Genomic DNA, 20,198 nt, shown 5'->3' with positions numbered 1-20,198 from the left:
TACGGAGGCATTAAACCTCACGAAAGCAATAGGTACTTTACTCCCTTCTAGAGGGATAGAGCTCGGGTATAGAGCTCATGTTATGCATATGCCTATGAATGACATAATTAATAAAGTAAATAAACATGAATGAATAAAAAATCTATACAAAAGGCTCAATTTTATTAGGCTTTTGGATGACACAAATTTATTTGCTGGCCTGACTACTCTCAGACTTCCCCAGCGGAGTCGCCAAGCTATTATAACGTCTAGATCCAAGGATCCATCACTAGACATTAACATAAGGAGTCGCCACTAATCTTTTTTATCTAAGTGCGATTGGCCACCTAAGGAATCTATCCTTTCAGGGAACACCTAAGTTTAAGGGTCCCTAAAAGATTAGGTTCAGGTCTACTAACCAGAACAGGATTCGGGAGTTTATTTACGTGTGAGGTACCATCTTAATTTTGTGTTATCCAATAAGCCTTAAAAATTTACCAAGTAATTAATTATTAGAAATTATTCTCAATTGACTCTAATACTTTTAGCAAAAAATTGAGAAAATTCCCTCACCTCAAGAATATGCAAGAAAACTATTGTTTCACTTGCAGAGGCTCCGTCATCGGGTTATTTAACATTAAAGAAAATTCAAGAAAATAAAAAGGAAGAAAAAATGATTGCTTTTGTACAGGAAAAATTGATACTTTCAACTTTTTCCTAAAATATTTTTTTGAAAACTTTACTTTTGAGGAAAATTGATATTTTCAACTTTTCCTCAAAAACTCATTTTTGAAAACTTATTTTTAAGGAGAATTGATACTTTCAACTTTTTCCCAAAAATATTTTTTTTTAGAAAGCTTATTTTCAAGGAAAATTGATACTTTCAACCTTTCCTCAAAAATATTTTTTAGAAAGCTTATTTTCAAGGAAAATTGATACTTTCAACTTTTCCTCAAAAATATTTTTTTAAAGCTTATTTAAAGAAAATAATAAAATAAAATAAAAGAAAAATAAAGAAAAATAAAGAAAAATAAAATAAAAATAAAAAGTATTAAACAATTCTAATCTTATCAATAATAATAATAAATATATAAAAAAATAAAATGAAAAATGAAAAATAAAACCTGAAAACGACTCGGCTCAGCTCAACTTGAGGAAAAAAAATAGCTCGGAGACTCAACTCGGGGGTGTCAGCTCGACTCGGCTAACGGCTCAGAGACGTGAGTCGCACGCGGGTCGAAAGCGGGTTGGCGCTCGGGTCAGGTCGGATCTTGGCAAAACGCGCAAATCCTCTAGGTTTACTAACACGAAAATGACGTCGTTTTCACTGGGTATAAAAGGCTAATCCCTCTATTTTTTCAGCAGACCGAGCCTTCCCTCTCTCTCTTTTCCCTTCTTTTTCTTTGTCTTCTCTCTAAACTGCGAAGAACTCCAGTGAAATTCTCGTCAGATTTTGGAAATTTTCGTAGGAATCTAAGTTTTTTGCCAGAAGTCCGTCGGAAAATTGATCGGTTTTTGAAAAAGTCATAGAAAATTAGAAAGTTGGCCAAAAAATTCAAACCTGGCCGAAAAAGTCGTCGAAAAATTCAAACCTCGTAAAAAAACTCAACCAAAATCTGGAAATTTTTTAGAAATTTTCAAAAAAAAATTCGTCAAAAGTTTCTAAAAAATTCTCACTGATTCCTAGAGCTGTTCTAACGCACTCAAACCTTTTTTTTAGCTTCTGTTTCTTCTCTGTGTCCTTTCTGTTCTGTTCTAGCCACTATTTATAGGGATTGATCAGAAGAGTTTTGATCAATCCGAACTCTTTTTGGGATTTAGATTCAATTTTTGAATCCAATCCTAACTCTGCCAATTCCCAAATCACAACCAAATTCATTCTAATTTTTTTTATCCTAATCCTAATCTTAACCGAAAATTAATCAAAATAAAAAGATAAATATATTAATAGATAACAAAAAAAAAGATAAATAAAAGGAATAGATAAATAATAATAATAATAAATAAAAGTAGATAAATAATAAAAATATTAATAGATAAAAAAAAGAAAAAGAAAAAGATATATATATTAAATAATAAAAATAAAAATAAAAGCCCATTGGGGTCAACTAATTGGATCATAAATCGGGTTCAATGGGCTTAATCGGGTCCAATGGGCTTAGACCCAAATCCTATTAGATTAGGCCCAATGGGCTTCGGTCCAGACTAAATAGGGTGTCTACAGAGCCTATTAAATTTTTAGTTACCAAATGAGCACCTGGCCAATGATCATCTTTTACACTAAAGGACAAAATAAGGATATTTTCAAGAGACCAACTTCCAAACAAGTGTTTGATATTGAGAATGTCTAACGTGCACCTTGAAGATGAAAGTCCAAGACGAAAAGTGAATAAGACTTCAGTTAAAATCCTAAGAACTCAAAAAAGTAGTTTGCCAAAGGTGGAGTCAAATGTTTAAAAAAAAAAACAAAAAATGTTTACAAAAAAAAGCAAAAGGAAAAGCAAAGAAAGAAAGACATAAACCTCAAAGATGAGGATCCGAGGCAAAAAAAATGAATAAAACTTCAATTATAATCTAAAAAAAAAGATATAATTCAAGAAAGTAGAATACTGAAGTTAAAAGTCAGATGCTTCCAAAAAAGAAAAAAGCAAAGAAAGAAAGATAAACACTTCAGAGATGAGAGTCCAGGGCAAAAACTGAATAAATAAAGCTTCAATTAGAATCTCAAAAAAAGAAAGAAGATGGAATTCAAAAATGCTGAATGTTGAAGTCAAATGTCTTATAAAAAAAAAAACAAAGAAAAAAAGACACTCGACTTTTCATCTAGAGAATGCTCCGTAAGATTTTGGCCTAATAACCTTGAATAATATATTTTGAGCCTATTTATCTATTCTTTTAGAACCCTAAATTTTGGCTTGAATTATATACTTTAAAAAGTCTATTTTTATCAAATATGGACACTTGAATTGAAGAGCTATGTTCTTGAAAATTTATATATACTTAGTATAATTGGTAAGATTTTACCAAGTTTTTCATTGTTAGAAAATATAACTCTAAGGTGAAAACCCAAAAAGGATAATTTAAAGCTAATGCCATTACTAAGGCCCCAAAAGAATTTTAAAGTTCCAATATTCCATCAAAATAAAAGTCATGATGCAAAACCTTTTGAAGAGTCAGTACCCATTACATTTCACCAAAAAGTGAAAATAAAAAATCAACCTTTTTCTTATCTCAAATCTTTTTCAGAAAATAATGGTTAGTTTTGATGCACATTGAAGTATCATGTTTTCAATAAAAAATAAAGCGTTTTAGAAAAATGATCTCTTTTGTAAGCTTAAGAATAATCTTTGCAACCCTTGTTGAACCTTCTTTGAGATATGTCGACCAATAAAAAGAATTGAAATTGTTGATTACCCCAATCCCTAAGCATTCCAAATAGTAACTATCAATTTTGTACAGATTTGAAAGTCATGAGTTTTCAACTTTTCTTATTGATTACAAAGATAGTTTATGTGGGGCAACTTTGTAATCACTTTTGAAAAGTTCAAAGATTATTCAAGCATTTTGTACAAAATATTGAGATCATTGTTGGTGAAGAGTGAATATTAAAAATTTGAACAAAGATTTTTTGAGAAAAAAAAGAAACAAAAAGAGTCTTCACATTTGTAACCCTTGTAAAAGACATTTGACCTACATGCTACACAAAAAAAAAAAAACCAAAACAAAACAAAAACCCCACTTGTATCAATTACATGTGCATCATGAGAAAGACATTTGATTTGCCTGTTGCAAAAAAAAGAAGAAAGACATTTGCATTTGCATTACTCGCATTTGCACTCTCATGTGCATCATGAGAAAGACGTTTGATCTGCATGTTACAAAAATTAAAAAAAAAAAGAAAGACATTTATAGTTGCATCACTTACATCTATATCATGAAAAATACATTTACATTTACATCATCTGCATCATAACCAAGACATTCACATTTGCATTTACATCACTGCATCTGTATCATAGAAAAAATATTTGTAGGAGCATTTACATGAAAGGAATATTGGCATTTATATTATGAAAAGTCACTTGTATTTATTTTGAGAGTTAAACAAAGAGAAATAAGTCTATTATAAAAAGATGACAAAATGAAAAAATAGTTTGATAAGAGACTAAAATGTCAACAAGGTTTAAAAAGTTAAAAAAAAATTATCTACAAAAAATGAAAGAGTTGTTGAAAAAATGAATGAAAAAGATGAAATACAATACAAGATAAGACTTAAGTCTAGTTTAACTATCATTCAAATCAAACCAAGATTATATTAACTAGCACTTTAAGCCCAAATTAGCAAGCATCCAAGCCTAAATTACCTGGCATTTTAAAACAAGATTAGCTGGCACTTTAAGCCCGGTTTAGCTTACACCTAAGCCTAGATCAACTAGCACATAGATGATATTTAAATTCCATTTAGCCAGCATAGTTAAAATTTTAAGCGAGTTTAGCTGGCACCTAAACCTATATCAGCTGGCACTTAGATGATATGTAAGCCCAATTTAGCTTGCATTTTAAGCCCAGTTTAGTTGGCACACTAAGCCCAATCTAGCTAGCACCCAAATCAAACTAAGCCCAGTCAAGCTGGCACCCAAGATAATTTCTAAGACCTTCAGGTAAAATAGTTTAATGTTTAAAGTTTCAATGCCTTTGATATGAGGAGCATTCAAAGATATGTAAGACTTCCGGGCATAATTTTTAAGACCTATGGCATAATTTGTAAGACTTTTGACCATAATATTTTAAAATTTCAGAGTCTCAATACCTCTAATACAAAGAGCATTCAAAGATTTGTAAGATCTCTGAACATAATTAAATTTTAAATACCAAAATTAAGACCATTTTAGTCAAAAGATAATGTATAATTAATTAATACCGTTTTAAATGGGTGCTATGGGAGTGTTAATCATTCTCCACGTATAATCGACTCCCAAACCCAAACTATTTTTGTAGACCTAAAGAATTATCTTTTTGATTAAATTTTAATTAATTTTAAAATTTTTATTAAAATGGTAACTTTTAATAGGTAACTAATTACATCTAGTAAAAAAATATTGGTGATGACTCAATTTTGTTTTTAAGTTCGTCTAATACCCAAAAAATTGATGCGACATTAGTCATTGAAATGAGCTTTGATTAAAAAAAAAGTTATATATTGTTCAAATTGTTTCATTGCACCATATATATATATATATTTGAGAAATAAAAATATTTTTTTTTCTTAGAAAAAGTTTTGTAACTTAGTTTATGTGCAATGAGAAGAAACAAGATTATATATAAGCATCTTCTATGTATTTGATTTTTTTTTTTTTTGCCATCAATTCAATTATGATAAATAAAACCAAATTTCAGCAAATCTAATCCAACTAGATTATGTTATTGCTACACATTTTTTCTCCAAAAAAAACTATGTATTTAGTTTTTCGTTGTTTTACCATTTTTTTTGCATGAAATAATTTTTCTATAAATAACTTATAAATGTTATAAAAAAAATACAAATCATTATTAATTATCACATTGATTAGAATAATAAATTTCAGTACAACTCAAAATTATTAAAAATGTATCAATGATCATCAATATTTGACAAGTCATTGATGCTATATATTCCCTAATTTAATCCATTTTAATGTTTGTGGTTTTTAATATATTCCTATGGGTTATTGAAAAAGTTTATAATCCAACTGATATATGTTATGAGGTGTAATTAATCGAGTTGAATCATTCTTAAGATTGTGTTCAAGTTCAACTTTGAAACTTATAACTAAAAACTTGATTCAAATTAAAAATTGAGCTCATTCTATTAAGCTTATATGATAAAATCCTATTAATAATTGAGAAAACCAAAATCATTTTCAAATCAAAAGTTTCAAAGTTGAGCTGAAATTCGAATTTAACATTGTTTCAACTCAATTACATCTTCTAAATTATAAGAACAAATTAAGTCTTAAATTCCATAAATTTTAGGTTGGCTATATTAAAGGCCAAAAAAGAAATCATATTAGGTCGTAATTTTGAATTTTCTTGCATCATTCATTTTTATCAATAACAACATTTTCATCTACTTTCTTAATTCTCATATCATTTTTTATTATTTATATCCATGTTTTTTGTGATTTACCTTTAAAAACTTTTATATCTTCTAAATTTATAAACTCATTTCGTGATTAGCCTCATAATCTATTTCAATTAAATTACAAACTTTTTCAATATATTCCGCATACAAATATACAACATTAATGGATTAAATTGAAGAATATATAGCGTTAATTACTTGCCTAATATTGATGATCATTGATATATTTTCAAGAATGTTGAGTTATACTCAAATTAATTATGCCAAACATAGTGGCTAGAATTCAACAAAAATCATATATTGGCCTAGAATTACTTTAATAATTCTACATATTGTTTGATCGAATTACTTTAATAATTCTATATATAGTTTGACCACTACAATTATTAGATACATGAAAACAAATACATATGATAAGATGCCAATAAGAATGTTATTAAGATGGTTGATTTTTACTTCACTTTTAACCCAAATGAAACAATTAAAAATTTCTCTAATATGTTAAACTTCAAACTCAACTGGTCCCTTAGAAAAGAAAAAGAAAAAACTCTTTAAATTAAAGAACAATATTAATATATTAATTACATATAAATTAACTAAAGATAATTGATTTTCTCAAATAAAAGCTAATGACAATTGATAATGATTTGTGATTTTTTCATAATATATATAGGTTACTTATAGGAAAAAATTTTATGTAGAAAAATATATATTAGTACAAAAATAAAAAACCTCATAGATAGTTTTAAGGCAATAAATTTATAAGAATGACATTTAGTTGGATCATGTTTGGTAAAATTGGCTTTTGAATTGATGACAACGTAAAAATCAAATGCATAAAAGATTGTTGTAAAATTTTGATTTTTATGTATGTCACATCAAAAAGGATTTTTGATTTTTGTAGATGCCATGTAAAAAAAATTAGGATAAATTGAAAGCTAAATGATAAGTTTATCATTTCATTCTCTAGCATTGGAGTTTTTTTTTTCTTTCATGCTTTTCTCTCTAAGTATCATGGCAACCACGTCTTTGATTATCTTCACATTCTTTTTGCTTTTTTACATTGATTATTTTGCTGCAAATTAACAGTTCTTTAAATTGGCACGACAATAGTCTCGCTCAACTTGCAATCATCCAAATGTGCGGTATACATTTTTCCTCTGATTTCGAATTTCACGAATCAGGGAACCAATAAGACAAAACCATATCTTATTAACTGTAGGTCCACTCCATATAATACCAATTCAGTCAGTTTAATGAGTGTTATCTGTCATATGTGTAATCATTCTTGCATTATGTCATATTACCAAATAAAATCAATTAATGCTTTTTAAATTTTTTCTTTGATAGATCACAATGTTGAAACCTCACATGTTGGTTAGTTTGGTCAAGTCCTATTACGCCAAATGATGTTTTTTGGGGCATGAGTGGATAAAGCATGGGACTTGTTATGAATATAATTTTAATCAATTTTCCTACTTCAAATTGGCTTTGGATGTCAAAGATTGTGTAGACATCTTCAAAGTTATTACCAATGCTGAAATCACTCCAACTCATTTTAGAATATATAAGCATGCATCTATTACAATGGTTATAAAGAATAAGATACATATTGATCTTAAACTTCGATGCAACATGGACAAAAAACTTTTAAATTGCATGAGGTTGTATTGTGTATAGATGACCATGGAATTAATTTCATCGATTACTCTCAAAGAATGAATAATCCGATTAATTGTTCAAATGTGCGAATGTGCACCAGGGCTTGTCTTTCCTCAATAAAATGTGAAGGGTAGAAATGTAAACGTAATGCCAACTTAATATTAATTTGAATAAAGGTAATTATATGATGTCTTTGCATGTAATTATGCAAGTAGCTTGGTATTTTGTAAATCTGAAACTTTTTAGTTTCTTGGCATAAATGCAGCCTTTTATTTGCTCTTTAATTGTTTGGTTTACTAAAACTATCAAATAAAATTTTTGGTTTGGAGAAATCTTGGTGGCAACTGTATATCTTTTGGCCCTAATTTACTCGGCTTCCATTTTATCATGTTACTTTTTAATCTTTGTAGAGATCGTCAAATTGAAAACTATTTTATTTTTTCTCCTTTTGTCCCTACACTTCAGCAAAATGGCATTTTAACAACAGTTTTGTAGCAGCCTTTCACTTACAAACGTTACTAGCTTTCGTGTTTTTATAAAACTTCAGGCGTTTATTATCCAAACGCCACTAAATATTCAATTAGCGGCATTGTTACTTATAAATGCCACCAAGACTTGATATTAGAGGTGTTTCTCGAGTAAAACGCCTTGAATTTTTTTTTTAAAGTTTTGGTGAATAGTTAAGGCGTATTTTTTGCAGACAACGCCTTTAATAATCACGTCAAGAAAAAATTGTATGAAAGTAATGAAGGCATTATCTACAAGATATGCCTTTAATAATTATTTCGAAGCTTATTAAATTTATTCTGTTCAAATATTATTCAATATTAAGCTTGTCAATTTGTTTGGATTGTATGGATGCTTCCTGTTAGGTTGTTGGTTCGATCTGTACTTTAGCATTTTTTTGGGTTTAGGCATATATAATTTATTATTGATTATTCTAGGCGTTCTTTTGGCAAAACACCTTCACTGATTGCTTTAAAAAAATTTTCATATAAGGGCGAAGGCGTTTTTCTTGGAGAGACGCCCTTAATAATCGATAGGAAAAATATGGAATCGATTCTTGAAGACATTTTTGGCCAAACTCACCTTCTATAATCAAATGACTAAATAATTTGTTTATTTTTAAAGACGGTTTTGTAAAAACTGCCTTCAATATTCCATTGACAAAACTTGGATGCGGTGATTGAATGCATTTTTAGCTCGATACGCCTTTAATATTCCCAATGATAAATTCTAATTGTAGAATTATTGAAGGTGGCTATATCCAAAAACGCCTTTATAAACATTTCATTGGGCTTATTAAAGGCATTACCCACAGGAAAATGCCTTTCATAATCTATTCGATTAATTCGTAGTTGGTATTATTGAAGGTATTTTTTGAACAAAATTCCTGTAATATTCCAAACAATAATTTTTGGGGGATTATTGAAGGCGATTTTCATAAAAAAATACCTTCAATGTTTTATGTTAGTGGTGACTGAAGGTGTTTTCTTGCTATAAACGCCTTTACTAATTGCATGAAAAAAACATAATTGATACTTTATATGTGAAGTCAATTGTAGGTTTATGCTTAAAAAAACGTTTGCTATTAGTTGTATATTTATGCCTAGAAAACATTTGGTTTATATATCTGATACTATGAATTACATTTTTGAATTTGCAAAATGAACATTGTTGTATTTCAAAAAATTGACCACACATCTGAAATTAAAACTGATAACATTGTTATATTAATATACTTTTCTGAAATAATCATACTCAGTAATTTATTCAGTACACATTTTATTAAGTATAACAATAATATTAAACCAATACCCCTAATGTACAAAGTTAAAGTTGCTATTCAAAATGGCATGTTAAAAACATTATAACAATTTGTTCCATATATATTTACATTAAATCAACAATGTCTAACCTGAAGGTTTATCAACATTGATAAATGACAAAACATAATCACACCATTCTTTATGGATTTCATCCAGCTCCTCTTCCGTGAAGCTTTCTTTATCCTCCCACTAGAAAAAATATCATAAGTAATTGTTAAGCATTGAGAACATAATATACCATTTTATTTTTTGAATATATAACGAGTATATGAAATTTATACTAACCTTGAATGGTGTGGTCATAAAATCATGTAACACTATCTCCTGCATAAAACAAAGGACATAATATCCACATTCAGTATTATCGGGTTGATGAGGTACCTGAAAGTTAAATTGACAAGTTTTAGAAAATATTTATCTACAAAAACTCGACATTAAAAGAATAAATTTGACATTTGCGATAATGACACCCATTTTGGTTTCTTTATCTTCTTGTTGAATGCTATTATTACCCTAAATTAAAAATAAAAAAATTAGTGTTACCATAAATAAAATTTCTTACGAAGAAAAAGAACATATATGATATAGTAAAGTACTGTAATGCTTCTTTATAAAAGTTTGAATATCAGGGTTAAGCATCACCATTGGATTAACTGAATTAAGAAGGTATGACGTTAAGGATTTGGTGTCAACCACAATAAGCACCAAATGACAACTGCAAAATAATAACAATCAAATACTCAGAATACACATCAGATCATAGAATGGAGAAGGTTGAAATATAGCTTACCGTGCATTATACGAGAGCAAATAATAATCAACCGGTCGTTTCATGCATTGGATCACATGATTAGCACGATACACGACTGTGCCACTCTGCTCACTAATGAAGTTGAGGTCAATAAATCTAAATCTATTTGTCAACTGTCTTCTCTTCAGCTCTCTATATAGGAAGCTACACGATAACAATCAACGCTGCAAGTTAGTATGACACCCTAATACTAACTAACTATATATTGAATGTGCATATTTGTATTTATAAGCTAACCTCATATAAGTAATGATTTCAGCAGCTAATAATTCATCCATTTCATAAAATTCTTTCACCTTTTCCACACTAATGAAAGAAAATAATTGTTTATCAAATAAGTCTTCCTCAGACTCAATGGATATAAAGTTTCTGTTGGTATAATGCTCTAGCGAATATTTTGTTAACTCATCCATTAAAGCCTTGGCAAGGGTCAGACTTTGAGTCTAAACATCCTCCTGTAATATTTAATGAAATATAAGTATTAAAACCAAATCATTCAATATAATAAACATATTAATATTAAAATTATAAACAAGTTCATACTTCTTGGGTGGTAGCAAATGATAGGATGGCTTCCTTACTTGCATCAAAAGCTTCTCGTACGAGAACGATGCTATCAGGCTGGGGTACTGGCATAACCTACTGCATTGCTACCAACATGGTTTCTAAAGTAGCAAGTCTTTGCTATTAGTCATTGAGGCATTGCTCCTGGTCATTAATTTGTTGCTATTGTTGCTCAATTATTGCTTCATATTGTGCATTTCTCATTCGTGGGGTTTTTGGTTGTGTACCAAAATACGTTGATGGCAAGACAAATTTACTAACCCCATGAACCTGACCAAGCCTTTCTTTAACACCTAATGCTAAAGACAAAAGATTTTCACCATACTAGGTTACCAGTTCACCAAATTTACTTTGACAGCATAATCATCTTGAAAGACAATAATAAGTTAGGCTATTAGAACAAATCTACACAAGCTACTATACACTTATGCATACATCCACAATGCCAATCATACATTTTATAAAAACAACAGTTATACATATAATCTTTTTTGCCATTTCCATTGTTTCATCTGTGAAAGATCCATCCTTACGTAGATGTCCTTGTTTCCAGACATCCCATTTGAAAACTTTTATGTTTGAGCTCACAGATTCCTATTAAATTACCGTAATAAAAGAATCAGAATGTATGAAATGAATGTTCATAATTATTCATTAATGAGTATAAATGAAGTGTGCGAATACATACAAGCTCAAACTTCACATTTGCATATGCTTTTCTTGCTGTCCAATGGTGATATTGCTGTTTTGCCCGAATGTCCCGATGTTGTTCTTTGACTTTCTACAAAATCAAAAAATTATGTCAATCACATATGAAGATCAAAGGCTATATTGCATAAAAGACTTATAAACTTGGACTAATTTGGTTATGGGTTTGTGTATTAAGAAATCTTCTGAAAGTCGATATTGAACAAAATTTATCTAATCCTCAACAGTTATGACATTTGCATATGCTGCAGGTGGAATAGCCAAAACATCACCTTCATTAGTTAGTGGTAAAATATATTAGGTTATCAATCTACTTTTAAAGTCTCTGAAAACTTTTCCAGTAGATTGTGACACAATTTTTTTATACCCAATTGGGACATCGAACCGTTCATAAATTAGTTAACACAAATAGTTTCAACACATTGAATTTCAATTAAATGATCATATAACAAATTTTACGAAATAGTTGAATAAACATACCACAACGGACTGCCATATCTCATCATTTAGATCATCAGGAACATGTCACCAATCAATATACATAATTGAAATCCTCCAGCGAACAATAGCTCCAATATGAGTAGCCATCTTGGCAGCACCTTTCGACATAGGCTGCCCACTTCGATTGAAGTCAACATGAATTTTTTCGTCAGTCACTTTGATTTGTTTATTTAGGCCCCTTCTCTTTCTTTTTCGGCCTACACTTCTTTTTTTTACCTATTCATTAGAAGAAAAATGATGTTGTGCAGAGTCTATATTACCTATAATATTGATCATAATTATACGAATTAGACAATATGTCCATCTAAATTGATCATTGTACTTAATTTAATACAACCAATACCATACTATGTACAAAAATAGCATTTAGCACACTATTCAGCAATGTGATCATACACACCCTTTTGCAAGCCACTCAAAAATACTATTCAGCCCCCATTCAAACCCATTCAGCAAAACAATATCAGACAACAAGGTTCAGCAAACCATTCAGCATGAAAAATGACTTTTTAGACCTTCAATATCATACAATTCAACAATACAATATCAGTCAACAAGGTTTACCAAACCACAATATTGAATGTGTACTACATAAAAATAGCATACTTGCAATAGGAATAGAATCTTGGATGACTATGCTAACGGTGATGTTATTGAAAAAAATATAAACCCATATGTCAACACTAAGAAACTGAAAAAACAAAAATTCTTTATTGAAGGTGTAAATAAAATAGTAAACTAAAAAAAAGACTTACTAGCTAAAACAGAGGATCGCAGTAATGATTTGTTAAAGGTTGGTGGTGACGAATGGGAGAAACAAAGGAATGGTTTGCTAGAAATCTATTTAAGGGTTTAGTTTGTTTTGGTAGAAAAACACAGCTTCTAATCATTCTGTGTACCAACCCTCTGTAAATTCCTATGTTCAAAACAGGGAAATGAATATACAATTAATTATTAAAGGCATTCCCATGAAACAACGCCTTCAATAAGGACCTGAAAGTTTTATTCAGGATTTTTGAAGGTGTTTATTACAAAAAAGATGCCTTTAATTATACGCCTTTAAAATTGTCCAACCAACTTATTAAAGGCGTATGCTAAAAAAAAACCTTCTATAATCATTAAAAATTATAAAAGGTGTTTTCTGTTATAAATTGCCTTTAATTATTTTAGATTTTTCAAATTATTGAAAGCGGTTTATAATAAAAGATGCCTTTAAGAATCCGGGTAAATTTGTTTTTAGGAAATTATTAAAGGCAACGTTATTTGCAATCATCTTCAATAATTATGTTCAAACTATTATGCTAATTACTAAAGGCATTTTTCTTAGATATACGCCTTCAATAACATTGTTACAATTTATGTGGCGGTTTATAGAAGGCATTTTAAAGTAGAAGACACCTTTAATAATCTCGAAAATATATGGAAGGAAAATTTTAAAGGCATTTTCAGTTATAACAAATACCTTCGGTAATGGATTATTAAATTTAAAGGTATACTAAAGGCATCTTTTCTATTAAATGCCTTCCATTACCATCGTGGCATATTGAAGGCATTTCATAATCAAAGCCGCCTTCAATAACAGTGATGCAATATGTCTGCATCTATATAGAAGGCATGTTTCAGTACAAGTCGGCTTTATTAATTCCTAAAAGATTTTTGTGGAAAAATTTTGAAGGCATTTTCAATTATAACAAATGCCTTCGGTAATATATTATTAAATTTAAAGGTATACTGAAGGTGCCTTTTCTATTAAATGCCTTCCATTACCATCGTGGTATATTAAAGGTGTTTTATAATTAAAGCCACCTTTAATAACAGTGATGCAATTTGTTTGCCTCTGTATAAAAGGCATGTTTCAATACAAGTCACCTTTATTAATTCCCAAAAGATTTTTATGGGAAAATTTTGAAGGTGTTTTCAGTTATAACAAATGCCTTTGGTAATAGATTATTAAATTTAAAGGTATACTGAAGGCGTCTTTTCTATTAAATGCCTTTCATTACCATCGTGGGATATAAAGGTATTTTATAATCAAAGTCGCCTTCAATAATAGTGATGCAATTTATCTGCCACAATATAGAAGGCATGTTTCAATACAAGTCAACTTTATTAATTCCCAAAAGATTTTTGTAGGAAAATTTTGAAGGCATTTTCAATTATAACAAACGCCTTCAGTAATGGATTATTAAATTTAAAGATATACTGAAGGTGCCTTTTCTATTAAATGCCTTCCATTACCATCATGGTATATTGAAGGTATTTTATAATTAAAGTCACCTTCAATAATTAGGGGATATTTTATGTACAAAAATTATTGAAGGCATAGTTTTTTGCAACCGCCTTCAGTAACTACATAACACTATGGTAGGAATTATTAAAGGCGTTTTTCTTGGATATACGCCTTCAATAACAGTTTTATAATTTGTGTGGCGATATGTTTAAGGCGCTTATAATATATTTAAAAAATAGTTATGAGGGAATTACTGTTGGTATTTTTTGTTAGTCAACGCCTTCCATAATCCTGTCTAATAAATATCTTCCCAAACTTAGCGTATCCAATCACCAACTTTAAGCTTCATCTTTAATATTATACTATTTCTCTTTCCAGACCAAGTACAATTTACTTTCCCTTTCTTTCTGCTTTTAGTATTCGAACATTGTCTTTTACAACCCTATTTTGACTATTCATAACTTATTGACTTTAGCTTTTACTTTATTATTTAATGCTTAAACTAGTGCAAATAAGAATAGGTAAATTAAGCATAAAATCAAATAAATTCAATTTGATCCTAACAAAATTGGGTGTTTACATTTCTTTTGATAAAGAAGATCATGGTTGTGTTTTTTTTTTTTCTTTTGATTATGCAAAGAGTATTACATTTGAATTCGAAGCTTAAATCAGTTAATCTATACAATTGCTCTTAAAATATGGCATGTAAAAACTTGAAATTTAAATTTTAGCATATGTAACTTTTATTTCTATCTCAAGTTACAACCTCTTTTATAATATATATATATATATATATATATATATATATATTACAACTCTAAATTAGAATTTTTATTGAAATAAAATTCCTCTCTTACACAACTCAAGTTTTAATTAGTTCGAATGGGGTTTAGCGGCTTTGCATTATGACAATTAGGAAAAAGAAAAAGGACTTGAGTTTTAACTTTACAAGAAAGCAATCAAGTTATTGCAACTATATATATAGGATTATAAAAATATTCATAATAAGCCAAAATGATTTTCCTCATGCTTCTACCAAGCTTCATCGATCCCCTTGCATGATCGACAATATTGACGGCTTGAGGCTAGCTACAAAGGAGTAATATAGCTTGAAATTTTGCAATTTCGTTATTTTCTTATTTTATTGACTTACTTTGGCTCTTATTGACCCTACTTTGACAACATGAATTTTTCTATTAAAAATCAAGGTGATATTCTATCCCATATTTCTGATGACTATCAAATTTAATATATCATTACCGGTTTGTTTTGTACAATTGCGAATGAACCCCAAAAGCAAAAATAGACGCATAATTAAATAGAACTTTTTTCACTTCTAAATTGAGAATTCCACACTTCAGTTGATGACATGTTTGTACCATTGAGCAATGCAATTTAAATGAGTACATTACTAAGAATTATATATACTTGAATTTTTTTTTTTGTTCGGAAACAGAACACATCACATGTTAAATACTTGAAAATAGTTTAATAAATAAGTGACATGGCGATGGAGAATAGTTTAGTTTGAAAACATTATTATTAGAAAATAATTTACTGGCATGATTATAGAAGGTTGGTATTAGTCAATAACCTTCATGTGGGTTTTTCTCGTCGGGAACTTGATTTATGTTTATGAGGTGAATTTTCACATATATAGAAAGAGATGGAATAGCTTAGATTGTAAGATTTTGACCCATTTTTGTAGGCCCAAGGTTAAGGAACGTGCAAGAAGGGTTCTCAACGTGGGCATTCGGCCATTTGACCAAAGGATCTTTACCTAATTATTAAATGTTGTATAACTTGCTATCCCTCTACCAGACAATATTGGATATAGCAAACTTAGCTGGACAATTAATTTAAATATTTAAGCACAGTCCTTTTGCCCTCCCATTATCATTATTAGCACATGGTATACATTTTTCTCTGTGAAAATTCCCATAACTTAGTAACCAAAACAATCATAATTGACTGAGCAAATTCTTAGATACCTCACAAATGTTAAAATTAATTGTTTTTGAAAGACAATTAAAAATGAGAAAAAACAACCTTAAAGTTTTAATTAATCATATCAATATCATTGGTCTTACCAGTAGTAATTCAAGTAGTTGAGCTGCTAATCTCTTACGAACTGTCTATTTTTAACTAAGTGCAATCACATTAATCTCAAAGCTGAACTGTTTGCCTAACGTTTCCATAATCATTAGTGTTAACTACTTTCTACAAAAAAAAAAAAAAAAAAGACTCTAAATCCAAGATGCATGGATAAATCCTTTTTAATACGTTAACAAATTGTTCATGGATTCCTTTCATGTATACAAGAAGATGTGTTTTCAGGAGGGGTCAAGTGGGTCCAGTTTTGGCCTATGGCAGCTGATCTGTTCATATGTGACATCGAATGAGGAAAGGAATAGAAAGGGTAGCTTTTGGATCAAGGTTATAAGAATTAATATTTTTTCCCAAAAGGGGTTTTAGAGGAATTTTGAGAGAATCTCATGGATTTGAATATAAAATTGAAATTATTGTGTTGATAGTTGGTCCAGCCTTGACCCAAAAAACTTTAAATAGTATTCAAGCAAAGATTAATTTAGGCAAAGAAAAAAAAAACATTAAAATAGTATGATACATTGGAAGGTGTCATCTTATCTTTGATTTTCAGGATAAAAACCAGAGGTGTGTGAAAACAATTTGATTTTGAAAAACCAAAAAACAGCTGGTTTTGGAGTCATATTCAGATCATTAAATTGGATTGAAACAGGTTCATATGGGGTTGAGAATAAAAAGGAGTTGAATTAAAATTCTTATTCCCTTGACTTGAGTTTCCATGAAAATCCATTCTTTAGAGAGAGCTTAGCTTGGCTCAACTTAAGCTCAAATTCTCACCAAAGTCATCGTGACTTTCGCATAAACACGCTCTCCCTTAGAGTAAACCTGAAAGGGCGGCCTTAGCTTCGTAGGCAGAACCCTTTCCAGGAAGCTTATAATGGCTTTGAAACAAGTGAACTAAGCTCGTACTGTAAACTTGGTTCTGTCTTTGAGTTCACGTCCAGGAACTGCTTCAGAGCATAGGCTCCAACTGTTTCATCAATAGTTTAGCTTCGAATTTCAGGATTTCGAACGCAATTAGGCCTTTGCGTTTTATATCCAGTTTATACAAATTTTCATTAACTTGTTGCCGTACTCTGAGGAGAGAAGTAAAAGTAACATGGATGAGAAGAATGATGTTGATAAGGATGAAGATGTGATGCTGCCTGGTTTTCGATTTCATCCAACAGATGAGGAGCTTGTGGGATTTTACCTCAAGAAAAAGATTCAGCAGACACCTTTGCCCATTGAGTTGATCAAGCAAGTAGACATATATAAACATGAACCATGGGATCTACCAAGTGAGTTTTCATCATTTCCATACTCTATTACATGAGTACTTGGTCAGAATTTGGCTTTACTTTCCTTCTATGGTGATTCACTTTACTCAAATAAAGCAAATTCATCTTTGTTTGGCTTCCAAGAAACTTAAAGAAATTTCCTTTCAATCCTTAGTGATAGATTCTGGGGCATAAGCTCACAAAAGTTTCAACATCACTGCTGTCCAGTGTCCAAAATCTTGTCTGTTACTTTTTCTTGGTCCCTCTAGCTATGAGGAAAAGTTACGAGTACTTTTCTTTTTTTTCATTTTATAAGCAGAGCTAGCAGCTTCAGGGGAGAAAGAGTGGTATTTCTACTGCCCAAGAGACCGTAAATACAGAAATAGTGCAAGGCCTAACAGAGTCACAGAAGCCGGATTTTGGAAGGCAACTGGAACAGACAGGCCTATTTACTCATCTGATGGCTCCGAGTGTATTGGTTTGAAGAAGTCCCTTGTGTTCTACAGAGGAAGAGCTGCCAAAGGAATTAAAACAGACTGGATGATGCATGAATTTCGGCTACTTTCACTCTCAGACTCAACACCACCAAATAAGCTTTTAAACGAAAGCCTTCCTGCTAATGTAATGATCGTCAAATTAATTGTCCAATGTTTTCTTTAATTATGAACAGTCTGAAATTATGAGTTTCTTTAATTTGCCATATTCCACAGGATGCATGGGCTATTTGTAAGATATTCAAAAGGACCAATTCAATGGCTCAGAAAGCTCTTTCTCACTCTTGGATATCCTCATTTCCAGAAACTACAGCATCTGATATACTCCACGAAGGTGTACCTTGCACTAAGTTGAGTCAATTCAGTTCAGAGAACATTTTTTGCCGAACAGAAATGGGATCAGCAAAACAGTTATGCAGCAATAGTGAACTACAACAAGTCTCCAATGCTAGTTTTTCTGCTCCAGATATTCCTTCTTATAAATCTTTCAATCCTACAGTCCATAGACCAACTTCACTTCCTGTTTCCAATGGAGACCTTCACTACAACTTCATGTTTTCACAGCTTGATCACATGCTATTAAGCCCACCATTGATCACTGATGTTAGCAAGGCCTCCGACAGTATAGATTTCGGAGGGCAACAACACCAATACAGCGGCTTCTTAATCAGTTTAACCCAAGATATGCAAGGCAATGCAGGTGTAGGAGAAAGTGAGGAGGGCACGGGGAAGAATTCGAATGCAACCCCTGAGGAGAAAGTGAGGAGGGCACGAGGAAGAATTCGAATGCAACCCCTGAGGATAACCGTTGGGGGACTATCCAACCAATAGGATTTCCTTTCAGCTTGTTTCCAAATCTACCATGGGATTCACCTCAATGTCCAAGTGAGATGTCAACTACTTATTCAACTGACAAATGCTATACTTAAACAGCTGTCTACTAGTTTTGGATTATTCAGTTGGAGCTAGTATGGACAGCATACCTGTTCACAGTATTATTGTACGGTTTTCACATATTCCAACTATCTACACATCCTAGTCTGAATTTTGCTCTCATTTATTTGTTTCCACTTCTTCTTCTTTCCCCCACTTGCCAATACAGGAAATTTGTTATTTCCTTTGTCCCACCCACCCTCCTTATTTCCTTTGAAGGGGAATGGAGTCTGCCTAGACGCTATATGAGAATCAAATTAAAAATCTTTTTCAATTCAAACACCTTTAGTTTTAAGTATAATAATTTGTTAAAACACATAGAAGGTCGCAAATAATAAAAATTATCTTCTCTTCAGTCTTCATTTCTTAAAATTGTAACAGAGCATTCATTCATCATGACATTATTGTAAAAAAATTGCAAAACTTTTGTCCTATATAAATCACGCCTGAAGAGAAATGGAAGAATTAAGAGTGGCTGCGAAGGCATATTATGAATCAGATCCGGGAACATCAAGGAAAGGGCAAATGGATTTTTCGACGCCATGAATCCAAACAGAGATGGCAAAGTAAGACGCGAGAATTTCATGGTGATGATGAAGCAAAGAAACCATGTACGGATGATGAACAGGGAGTTGTTCAATCTGTTGAACAAAGATGGGACTCGAAAACTTAGTTTTTGGGATGTTTTGACATTGTACTACATAAAAAAAACTGCTGAAAGGCCATTTTCCGATGGACGGTGTTACAAATTTTAGTGAAACTTCACTTAATACACAAATAATTCTTTATGTAGTTGGTGGGGCATGTTGGATGTATAAGATGATGAAAAGAATAGAATAATAATTATTTTATATTATAATTGATTTATATATAGAAAAGGAATAAGATTATAAGAAAGATTAATTAATTTTTTGATATAAAGTGATTTAATCCTTTCAAAGTGAAGAAATTTATTTTTAATCTATGAAATTGAATTTATATATTTTATTATACCCTTAAAA

General features: G+C 30.6%; 1 protein-coding gene across 1 annotated transcript; it reads left to right on the top strand.

The window, feature by feature from the left end:
- The first annotated feature begins 17,073 nt into the window (after positions 1 to 17,073).
- On the top strand, positions 17,074 to 19,475 carry LOC149516596 (protein FEZ-like). Its single transcript, XM_089767330.1, has 4 exons — positions 17,074 to 17,791; positions 18,090 to 18,391; positions 18,481 to 18,976; positions 19,018 to 19,475. Exons 1-4 carry the CDS (start codon positions 17,611 to 17,613, stop codon positions 19,191 to 19,193), a joined length of 1,155 nt encoding a protein of 384 aa, XP_089623456.1. The 5' UTR covers positions 17,074 to 17,610; the 3' UTR covers positions 19,194 to 19,475.
- The last annotated feature ends 723 nt before the right edge of the window (positions 19,476 to 20,198 follow it).

Source organism: Durio zibethinus, chromosome 10 (genome assembly GCF_047325235.1).
Source record: "Durio zibethinus cultivar Kanyao isolate XHJ-2024 chromosome 10, ASM4732523v1, whole genome shotgun sequence".
Taxonomy (NCBI): Eukaryota; Viridiplantae; Streptophyta; class Magnoliopsida; order Malvales; family Malvaceae; genus Durio; species Durio zibethinus.
This window is presented reverse-complemented; position numbering and strand designations above follow the sequence as displayed.

Bases quoted from the DNA above. Each gene is read 5' to 3' on its own strand.
- LOC149516596 (XM_089767330.1), top strand. From the start codon at position 17,611: ATGGATGAGAAGAATGATGTTGATAAGGATGAAGATGTGATGCTGCCT. The intron at 17,792-18,089 runs GTGAGTTTTCAT...TTTTATAAGCAG, and splicing joins TGAACCATGGGATCTACCAA to AGCTAGCAGCTTCAGGGGAG. The intron at 18,392-18,480 runs GTAATGATCGTC...CATATTCCACAG, and splicing joins ACGAAAGCCTTCCTGCTAAT to GATGCATGGGCTATTTGTAA.